General features: G+C 41.3%; 1 protein-coding gene across 1 annotated transcript in view; it reads left to right on the forward strand.

Moving 5' to 3' along the window:
• Positions 1 to 1,961: 1,961 nt before the first annotated feature.
• LOC149176369 (uncharacterized) overlaps positions 1,962 to 11,290 on the forward strand; it is a 10,419-nt gene continuing 1,090 nt past the window's right edge. Inside the window, exons 1-3 of the mRNA XM_089421447.1 lie at positions 1,962 to 2,633; positions 2,781 to 3,010; positions 3,241 to 3,795. Coding sequence (XP_089277573.1) covers positions 1,962 to 2,633; positions 2,781 to 3,010; positions 3,241 to 3,795 — 1,457 coding nt within the window. The remainder of the gene's footprint in view (positions 2,634 to 2,780; positions 3,011 to 3,240; positions 3,796 to 11,290) is intronic.

The raw sequence follows: 11,290 nt of genomic DNA on the forward strand, positions 1-11,290 counted from the left end.
GCGGGTGAAGCTGTTCCAAATCATGAGGAAGCTCAGGAAATCGTCAATTGTCCGGCGGTTGCTGTGGAGGAACCTGACAAAGAAGTGGAGGTCGCGGAGGAGATCGTCAAGGAAGATCCGGGCAAGTCAAGTTCAGCGCGAAGACGAAGAAAAGGGTATGTGCTCAGGGACCCCTATTTCTCCTCAAATCTCTCCCGAGCATGTTTCCGTTCCTTCGCATGTTACATTTCCAAATTGTCATGTACAAGAAAATAATGCTGATGATATTATCGAACATATTTCAAAATCCCCAAATGTAGACACTATCGCTGATGCTTTACCAGCTCTGGATATAAACTGTGAAGACCAATGGCCCCCTCTTTCACATTCAGCTTCTCGATCTTTTTACCCTTATAACCTGAGATCTATGGGAGGGAAACATAGTGATCCGGGGACTTTAGGTGGATTGGGACAGTCCTCCTCTCAGAGTTGCCCTAAAAATAAGAGAGGTAGGAAATCGGATATGTCCAAAGCAAAACTAAAAGCTAAGCTAGATGTTGCAGATGGTAAACAATACTCTATTCGGGGGTCCTTAGAGCAGCCCACCCCCCTGAGAGTGTTATAAAATGATATTGACTTCCTGGAATTGCAGAGGTTTGGCCAGCAAACCTAAAAAACTGGCCTTGAAAGAGTGGATAAATAATTCTAATTTAGATGTTATCTTTCTGCAAGAAACTTTGGGGAGGGCCTTTGAGATTGAAGCCATGCTAAAAACTCTTCTGCCTGGGTGGATCTTTTCTGCTGTAGACTCCACTGGTCACTCGGGGGGCATTGCTATTGGTATCAAAGAAGGACGGGTAAAAGTCATAAACCAATGGGGGATGAAAAATGTTATGGGCATGGAGGTTATTTCCCCAGATTTCTCTTTTCCTATCACTTTAGTAAATATCTATGGGCCCTGTCAGGGCAGGGAATCTTTTTGGGAAGATTTGATGTCGAAATCTGTGATGAAGTCCCCATCGTTGGTTATGGGTGGTGATTTAAATTTTTCCATAGGCAGAGCTGAAGCATGGGGACCATCTGCTAGAGAAGACCCTCTTTCAGATTTCTTCCTTAACCTCATCTCGGATAATAACTTTACAGATCCTTCTCCGATCAAACTAAAGCCTTCTTGGAGAAACCGAAGAATTGGTGAAGATCGAATTGCTAAAAGACTTGACCGCTTTTTGGTAGCTGAGTCATTGTTTACCAAAATTCCCATGCTCAGACAGTGGGTTGAGGAAAGAGGAAACTCGGACCATTTCCCTATTTTTCTAGACCTTATCCTCCCCCCTCCCAAACCACCTGCCCCTTTTAAGTTCAATCCAGCTTGGCTTCAAGACCCCTCATACTGCAATCTGTTTAATGATACATGGATTCACCCTGCTCATAATACAGATGAGGATAAATGTTTTTTGTTCATGGAGAACCTCAAAAGACTGAAGAAAGCCACAATCTCCTGGGCAAAGGAAAGAAAACTGAAACAAAATGAGGAGCTGGTTAAAATTAGGGAGGAGCTGGAGCAGATGGAAAGTATGGAGGTAGATGGATATTATTCACAGTCCTCCAAAGACAGAATCCTCCATTTGGAGAAGCAGCAAAATAAAATTCTTTTGGATAAGGAAGAAGAATGGAGGATAAAAAGTAGGGCAATATGGTTAAAATCTGGGGATGAGAACACTAGGTTTTTTCATAACTTTGCAAAAGGTAGGAAAGCTGCAAATACTATTTGGCGCCTTAAAGACGAAGAAGGGAGGGATGTTAGCTCCTTCCCAGAGCTTTCTGGGTTAGGAAAAAGACATTTTCAGAATATTTTTGCAGATTCTGGGGAGGCTACTATTGCAGAAGTTTTCCAAACGGTGCAAAGCATTCCTAGGTTCATTGAGGTAGATGAAGCAGAAGATCTATCAATCCCGGTCTCAAAGGAGGAGGTTTAAGCAGCTATGAAGCTCATGGGCAAGGATAAGAGTCCAGGCCCAGATGGCTGGACTATAGAACTGTTTCTCCATTTTTATGATCAAATAGGAACCGAAATTACTGAAGTAGTTGAAGAGTCGAGACAGAAAGGAGAAGTCTATAGACCTTTCAACTCAACTTTTATTGCTCTTATTCCGAAGAAGGATGATCCGGAAAGTTTTGAAGACTTCAGACCAATATCTTTGTGTAATTGCATCTACAAGATTATTGCAAAGGTTATTGCCCTCAGATTAGCTCCAATCCTGTCTCAAAATATATCGATGGAACAATTTGGCTTCCTGGATGGAAGACAAATTCATGAAGCCATTGGTGTAGCCCAGGAGGTTATACATAGTATCAGATTGAAGAAAAAGAAGGGGGCTGTTCTCAAAATTGACTTATCAAAAGCATATGATCGGATCAGCTGGCTCTATTTGCGGATGTTGTTGACACAAATAGGTTTCAGCTATTCCTTTATTAGCTGGATCATGGGGTGCATCACAAATGTCAGCTTTGCAGTTCTGGTAAATGGTGCAGCTTCCTCTTTTTTCAACAGTCAGAGAGGACTCAGGCAAGGTTGCCCTTTATCCCCTCTTCTGTTTCTTCTTGTGGCAGAAGGGCTAAGTAGACTGATTCATAAAGCCAGAAGAGCGGAGAAGGTAAAGGGTATCGAGGTAGCAATCAATCTCTTCATCACCCACCTTCTTTTTGTTGATGACATTTTGATTTTCACTAATGGTTCCTCCAATGAACTAAAGGAGTTAAAATGCATTTTTGATCTTTTTCTAAAAGCCACTGGAATGCAGATAAACTCAAGAAAGTCCCAAGCATGTGTGGCAGATTTTGAAAGAAGAGAAAGGAATAGCTTGGCTAATTTATTCCCTTTCCCCATACAGCCCCTGGATTCTCCCTTCAAATACTTGGGTTTCTGGTTAAAGCCAGCAGGCTACAAAAAAGAGGACTGGAATTGGCTCATCGCTAAGATTGAAGCCAGAATATCACATTGGAGCTTCAGATGGTTATCCAGAGCTGGGAGGTTGACCCTTATTAAATCAGTTCTTCTAGCCATTCCGGTTTACTGGGCCGCCCTGACTTGGATCCCCAAAGGCGTGCTGGAGAAAATCAGGAGAATTTGCTGTAGATTTTTATGGGCAGGATCAAAGGAGTCCTCAGTGTTACCTTGGGTAGCTTGGGACAAAGTGGCCAGACCAAAAGAATGGGGAGGGTGGGGCATTAAAAGACTACCCGATTTCAGCCTCTCTTTAGCTGCAAAATCCGGTTGGAGGCTAATAACTTTGGAAAATCTATGGACAAGAGTGGTGAAAAGGAAGTACATCGACCCTATCCCTATAAAGACTGGATCCGGAGTCAAAACAAGAAGATAAAAAATATATCAGCCATCTGGAAGGCCACGGTGGAAGCCTTCTCTGTGATCGAACAAGGATTAGCTTGGAAAGTTGGAGATGGAAGACTGGTAAGGATTGGCAGAGATCCATGGATAGGATTCAATGAGGCTTATGCCTTATCACCAGGTCTACTCAGACACTTGGATAGTAAAGGTATTACAGCATTAAATCAGGTGGAGAAGGTCGGACAGTCTACTATTTGGGGACAAGCATGGAAGGATGATGTAGATTTGGGGATAAATGCCAGATGGAAGGCTGAGTGGGAGGGTTACATCAAAGAATTACAACGCTCAAATGTCAGGATAAAAGATGAACCTGATTGCTTGATGTGGGCACAGAGTAAATCAGGGGAATACTCTCCAAAAGATGGATACCTTTTCTTAATGGGAAAGAAAGGCTGGGGAGTTCCGGATTGGTGGGCCAAAAATATTTGGAAACCAAAAGCCCAGCAAAGGCCAGGATTTTTCTCTGGTGTATCTTAAAAAGGAAGGTCCCAACATGGGAAATTTTACAAGCTAGGTTCTTAGTTGGGCCTGGTAGATGCCCCCTGTGCAAGTCTGAAGAAGAATCCATTAATCATCTCTTCATAACTTGTGCTGTCTCAAGAAAGATTTGGGAGGAGGTCACTGATTTGCTCAAGATAAAAGCTCAGTGGGGGCATGATTCATTGGAGACAGCTTGGAGGAAATGGTGGCAAGACTTTCCGGAGGGAAACTTGAGAAATTTGCCTCTGATTTTTTGCTGGGGAATATGGCTTTCCAGAAATAAAAGTATTTTCCAAGATAAGGACACCCCTTCTACCGTCATTGCCATTAATATAGCCGCCATATACACTGCGTTACCGCCCCCTGAGTCTAAAAATCCTAAACCAAATCAAAAACAAATCAACATTCAGGAAGGCATTCCATGTGGCTTCTTTGATGGGGCTTCACAAAACAATAGGGCTGGAGCTGGCCTGTGTATTCATATCAATCCGGAACACTCATTAAAAGCTTCTGTGTTGGGTTGGGTACAGGCACTAATAACTATGCTGAATTATCTGCTCTGCGCTACCTCTTATGCTGGCTTCTTCACAGAAATATCAACACTATTCAGATTTTTGGGGATTCTCTAAATGTCATAAATTGGGTCAATGGAAAGGCATCTTGTCAAAATCAGATATTGAAGACTCTTGTTGAAGAAATTTCTTTATTAAAGGCATCTTTTAATAATTTCTCTATCTGCCACATTTACAGGGACAAGAATGAGGAAGCAGACCAGCTTTCTAAGGCTGGTTTACAACAGGATATGGGCAGCTGGACCGTAGAAGAGATCAGACAGGGGCAGTCAGTCATATCAAATATGCCTCCTTATGCACAGTCACTTTGACTTCAGCTCTTCTTCCTCTTTTTTTTGACAATAGTTTTTAGCGGTTATATATAGTTCTGTATATATGTTTCTCCAGTTTTTTCTTCTCAGTTTATATCAGTTATATTGCCACAGCATACAGTTTTAGACATATACTTTCCTATGGTATCTTTCCGGGTTATAAAACATATATTTTTTTTGTTGTATGGGGTTGTTTTCCTTTCGTTGAAGGAGACCCCAGTTTTTGTTTCGGTTCTTCTCCATGTGTTACACTTTGCCTCCAATGGGAGGAAGTTTGTACAGGTTCCAAAACTCAAAAATCAGCAGAACAGCTCCTATATGTTGAGCAGAACAGCAAACTGTTGAGCCACCAGTGATGGCTTAAGACCAATATTGCATGTAAAACTTTTTATAGTTCTTAATAAAAAGTTTTGATTTTTTCCTCGGAAAAAAAAAACAGTGTAGCAGAGCTAGAATGAACAAATGCTGAGCCAAAAATGTCAAAAAACTATCAATTGTTTCTCTAATGCCTTTTTATCATTGATGTCTCATTTTTCTTTTCTTTTCCTTCATTTTCTCTCTAATTTCACTTGCATGCATATTTGTGTCTCTTCACCTTCATTTTCTCCTATTTTCCTTTATTTATTATAATTAAATGCCATTTATTGCCTCTTTACCTTTGCCAATTTCGATAGTTTAAAAAACCACAAGTGACCCCAATGTGATGTTTTCCACACCATTCAACTTAGAATACTTGTCCCATGACCTTAGTCTTATTTTATTTACATGGAAAATCAACCAGTGGTTGTTACAAATCCCTCCCCCTTGACGGAACACCATCCTCGGTGTTTTATGAAATTTATGACCAACAAAACATACTGCTTATGGAGCTTTATAACACAACTTATTGTAGTATTTACAATCCACAAACACACACACACACATATATGCTCAACCAACAAATAAGGAAGGATACAAAGGCCGCATCTGATCAGAACAATCAATCACATGATCAACATCCTAGACATGAAATATGAGCAGTGGCAGATTTCTCTCTTTAAGAACCCTATCATTAATCAGGCTTATATCCTTTCCCTAGGCTTCCTACTATGGAACATATGGAAAAGTCACAACATAAAAAATTTCAAAGACCGAGACACCCTTTCGCAGCATATCTGGAAGATTACTAAAGACAATATAAGGAAGACCATCTTATCGAAGCCTTGGACGAAAGAAGATTGGAAATCTATTCAAGAGGAGGCTTTGATCCTAGAAAATATCAATCTGTCCCCGAACATGTTTCCCCCCAGAGTCCCCATCGCCCCCTGGATCACATCTCTCCCCCATTCATGTTCATTCCTCCCCTTGAGGGATTCATAATCATCAATTTTTATGGGGCCTCGAACGGGAAATCCGGGTGCGGCTGGGTATGGTGCAATGCTAAGGGACTAGATGGGCCAACCTATGGGAATTTTCCTGGGGCTATGTGGGTACACAATGAACAATGTTACAGAACTGATTGCCCTTGAAAAAGGATTGATGATGGCTAAAATGAAAAACATCCCAAAAATTCAGATTATTGGAGACTAAAAAATGGTGATCAAAATGACTCAGAAGATCCTTCATGGCGACTATAAGTTCAAGGCTCCCACATGAAGGACCTTCTACTCTCATTTTCTTATGTGATCCCTCCTCACAGCAGGTGGTAACGAAATAAAATCATGAATTGGCTAGCAAACCAAGGGCGGTGGATGAATCCCATGATCTTGTATCAGGTTGGCTGCCACCATTGGATCCATCCTTACTGAGCCATTTAGAAACTCTCATTCAAAAAGAGTAGGCTTCCCCACTAGGGGTGAGTGTCAAGGCAGATGATAGGACAAGGGGCATTAATCCCCACACATGCGGCAACAGGAATGTACAAGACAATTAGTAAATGGGCCTTGGGAATAGGTCTGATGAACATTCTCGATGCAGAAATTGGTATAAGGAACAAGAGATATGGAGGCGTGGTGAGGGTGGTGAGACTAGATATGAAAGTTGGAGAGACAAGTTCTTCTGCGTAGGCTGAGGGGTGTCTCCTCAGCTTCAGTTCTAGGCTATCTCTAGAAGGGGAGGCTCTGGCCTTAATTCCAACCACATTAAGTGTTGCATTCTCATTCATAATTCAAAGTGCGACCTCCATTTGGGATCCTAGTGCGCAGCAAGCGAGGCATCGATAAGAATGGGAACATTTGTGGGTTGTGAGCTTCTCTTCTGGGTCTAATGCGCAAAGGAGGAATGGGTCTAATATAGACCGTAAGAGTGCGCTTGCAACACCATTGTTCGTGTAGGTGGTTCCTATATCTTGTCTAATTTTCCTTACGGTCACGTTGAAGAGCACTTATCTAAGCAGTGCACATCCTGGAAGCTTGTTTAGTCATATCGCTCATTTGTTGTGTCACCAGTTTTTAGTCATTACAACTTTTTTGTCTATCAACTTGTTGGAGGTAGAGGAGACCTACACTCTTGTCCTTCTTGATGTTGAATTGATGGTACTATTAGCCTATTGCAACTCCCGCTCGTTAAGTGGGGGTGTATGTTTCTAGAACTGGTACGCCCTCCCTTATCTGTAGGGCGGGTGGAGGGACACGGGGTGAGGGGTGAGGCGTCAGAAACTGCATAGCTGGTCTGTCTGGGAAGTGTTGATTAGGGATTTGAGATGGGGTGTTAGCACTATCATAATGTTACGCCAGTGAGACCATCCATGAGGATGAGGAGGTCACTCGGGAAAAGGGTATAGAAATTTCTCTATAGATTAGCTAGCTCTGATGCCATGTAGAAATTATGCAAATTCTCTACAAATCTCGCTCTGATACCATGTAGAAAATCTGACTATAGATTAACTCGATAATGCAATATACCAAAGCAAAATACTATAACCTACTTCTACTATCAATTTGCTTTGTGGAAGCTTAAATATTGAGCAAGATTCGAGCTGAACACATATAACCAGAAGAAGAATAATCAATGCACATGAAACACAAAAAATACTCAAGGGAAAGCCTAAGCTAAAAACCCCACTATCTGTATTATCATACAAGGTGGAAATACATAAGAATTATACAAATCCTTAGCTCTCACAGCTATCCAGCTCTCAGTACAACCCTCCTAGATAATCACAGGCAATCAAAGCTTCTCACAATCCTTCTCCTCTTCCCTCCAAGCTCCTATTTCCTTGCGCTATTCCTCTGGGATGATCTTCTCCAACCAAGTGGAAAACTGATCTCACACACGAATCTCACACCCTGTATGAACTGTGCAATCCTCAAGGAACCTTACCTTGACTGCATGCATTAGTTTCCTTTATAGGAAAACAATAGTACACTATCCTTGTCTTTAATCTCAACTAGGTCTTTCTAAAAATAGAGATGCATGAGTTTCTGATGAGGGAATCTTCTGTTAAATGGAGTACATTTGTTGAGTGCATGCATGCATCAACTGACTGTCAACTCTCTATTAGTTCCTCAAATAGTTTGGAACTAATTTAACTGGACTTAACTCAGTAAACCGAGTCAACTAATTACAACTCAAATATAACTCAATCTTATCTCCTTGATTTAAGGCTTATCTCCTTAATTTAAGGGATAACTCTTGCATGACTTCAGAAAGACTTCTAACTTGAATTTTTCCAACTAATTAATGCATAATGAATTAATTAATTAATTCCAAGTAGCAAGTGAGACTAAATTCGATTTTTAATTCACAATTTTAATTCAAGGACAAATTCAAATTCCAATATTTTGGATTCTATTTTTATCATTTCTTGTTGCTATTTTCAACACTCCCTCTCAACAAGAAAGGAATTCAACTCGATCCCAATCCTGACCTTTGGAATGTTATGCATGCAACGCTTCTCTCTAGTGTTGTTGCTCCAGAAACTCCATCAACAAAAAAAACATCCAACCTGAATCAATATGATGCATCTGTCATCAAAGTCTATGACTGCTATTGCCTCTATCAACTGAAAACTTTGCGCTTCTGGTGACTCTGCCTTTCTGCATTGTTGTCAATCCTTCTCTGCGCTCTTCAGTATCTTTCTGCTCTAGACTCTGTCACTTTGATCTCTGACTACATCAATCCCATTGATTCCTCCCGTTACTATGTACTTTGGGCTCCCGTAGCAAGGTACAATCCATGAGATAAAACCTCTCAATGGACCTTGCCCAATTTCAACCTTCTTGGGACTATCACTCCACATCGCCCCACCTCACACCTGGATGTATGGCTACATGTGATCCGTCTACCCACTTCTCCAATTATGGCTCCTCCAAAATTGTCTGAGACTTCTTCAGGGACTGCGTGTTGAGAGGTAATTTACTCTCCCTCTCAACCACCAAGTCTCTAACATTTGCCTTGCTCCTCAAGGCTTTGGATGCATCTTGAACCTCAAGAGCATACAGGTTCTTAACTCGTGAACCGATCTGTTTCACCTGTCTCGTGGTGATGTGTCTAAGGAACGCATTTCCTTTACTGAAGACAACATCGTAGCCTTTGTCCTCCAACATCACGACCGATACCAAGTTCTTCTTCAATCTAGGCACATACTTCACATCTGTCAAGGTGATAGGAGCTCCATGCTCCCTCTGAAAAGCAACTGTGCCCACTTCTGAAACACTATACTTTTCATCGTCACCCATCTCTATGTGCATCTTGAGGTCTTTCTCCTCCAAGGCATTGAATAAACTTTTATCGTCGGTCATGTGGAATGAGGCTCCACTGTCAAGATACCAACCACAACCCATCATCGATGACACCATGAATGCGATGAGAGTAAAGTCCATTTTGAACTGAGAGGCTAATGCCTCACCTTCTGATCCTTCCGAGGATCCCTTCTTGGACTTCTTCAATGGGCAATTAGTCGCATAATGTCCCATCTCGTGACAATTAAAGCATCTCACTTTAGACTTGTCACCCTTCTTCCCTCCATGAGAAGAATTCTATTTGGAATGGGAATCCTCCCCTTCCCTTTCCTTGCCTTACTCACTGAGGCCAGATTTTCTTCATCATCATCCTTGGATGAAGAACCATCTCGAGTGCTCCTCCTGATCTCCTCCTACATCAGATCAGACCACAGTCATTCCCAATCTGGCAGTTTTCCTTTCCATTCACAGAGTCCTGGTAGTTATTTCAGCTCTTTGGAAGGATAATGAGAGCGAGGATCACCATATCATCATCGGCAGTAGTTATTCCCACATTGCTAAGCTCATCTATGCAAGTGGTGATCTTGTTCAGATATGTGGAAATAGTATCGTCGTTCTCCATCTTGATTCTTCGAAGCTTATCCTTGAGCGCCAATTTCCTCTGGTCGCTATTGTTCTGGTAGAGGTCCTTCAATGTCTTCCACATTGAATATGGAGTATCCTTCCCATGGAGACTCGAGACAATATGGTCTCGAACTCCCTTAGGGATGATTCGTCTCGCCCTCACCACACACTTCTTCCACTTAGCCAACTCTTGTGCATTAGTTGAACCTGGCTTTGGGATTCTTGATCAATTAAATCCTTCAAGTCGTTGTCTTCTAATACAGCCTCCATGCGATCTTTCCATGCTTTGTAATTCAAGCTATCTTCTAAGGCATACTCGAGTCTCAAGCCATAGAACGCCATTGGCCAACCTTGAAGTATGATAAGAATTCAATTTTGCACCTGCAACCCCGAACTTCAAACTTCAAATTCTCTTCTTTGTATACTATTCACAGATCCGATAAACTTGGCTCCGATACCATGTAAAAATTTCTCTATAGATCAGCTAGCTCTGATACCATGTAGAAATTTTGCAAATTCTTTACAAATATCGCTTTGATACCATGTAGAAAATCTGATTGTAGATTAACTCGATAATGAAATATACAAAAGCAAAATACTATAACCTACTTCTACTATCAATTTTCTTTGCGGAAGCTTAAATATTGAGCAAGATTCGAGATGAACACATATAACCAAAAGAAGAATAATCAATGCACATGAAACACAGAAAATACTCAGGGGAAAGCCTCAGCTAAAAACCCCACTATCTGTATTATCATACAGGTGGAAATACATCAAAATTATACAAAGCCTTAGCTCTCACAACTAGCCAGCTCTCAGTACAATCCTCTTGGATGCTCATAGGTAACCAAAGCTTCTCACAAGCCTTCTCCTCTTCCGTCCAAGCTCCTATTTCCTTGCGTTGTTGCTCTAGGATGATATTCTCCAACCAAGTGGAAAACTGATCTCACACACTGATCTCACACCCTGTATGAATTGTGCAATCCTCAATGAGCCTTACCTTGACTGCATGCATTAGTTTCCTTTATAGGAAAACACATGCAACTGATAGTATATTGTCCTTGTATTTAATCTCAATTGGGTCTTTCTCAGAATAGACATGCATGAGTTTCTGGTGAGGGGATCTTTAGTTAACTGGAGTACACTTGTTGAGTGCATGCATGCATCAACTGACTGCCAACTCTCTATTAGTTCCTCAAACAGTTTGGAACTAATTTAACTGGACTTAACTCAGTAAACTGAATCAACTAATTA

Source organism: Pinus tabuliformis, chromosome 4_1, assembly GCF_031772625.1.
Source record: "Pinus tabuliformis cultivar Carrire ecotype Pingquan chromosome 4_1, CPIR1, whole genome shotgun sequence".
Classification (NCBI taxonomy): Eukaryota; Viridiplantae; Streptophyta; class Pinopsida; order Pinales; family Pinaceae; genus Pinus; species Pinus tabuliformis.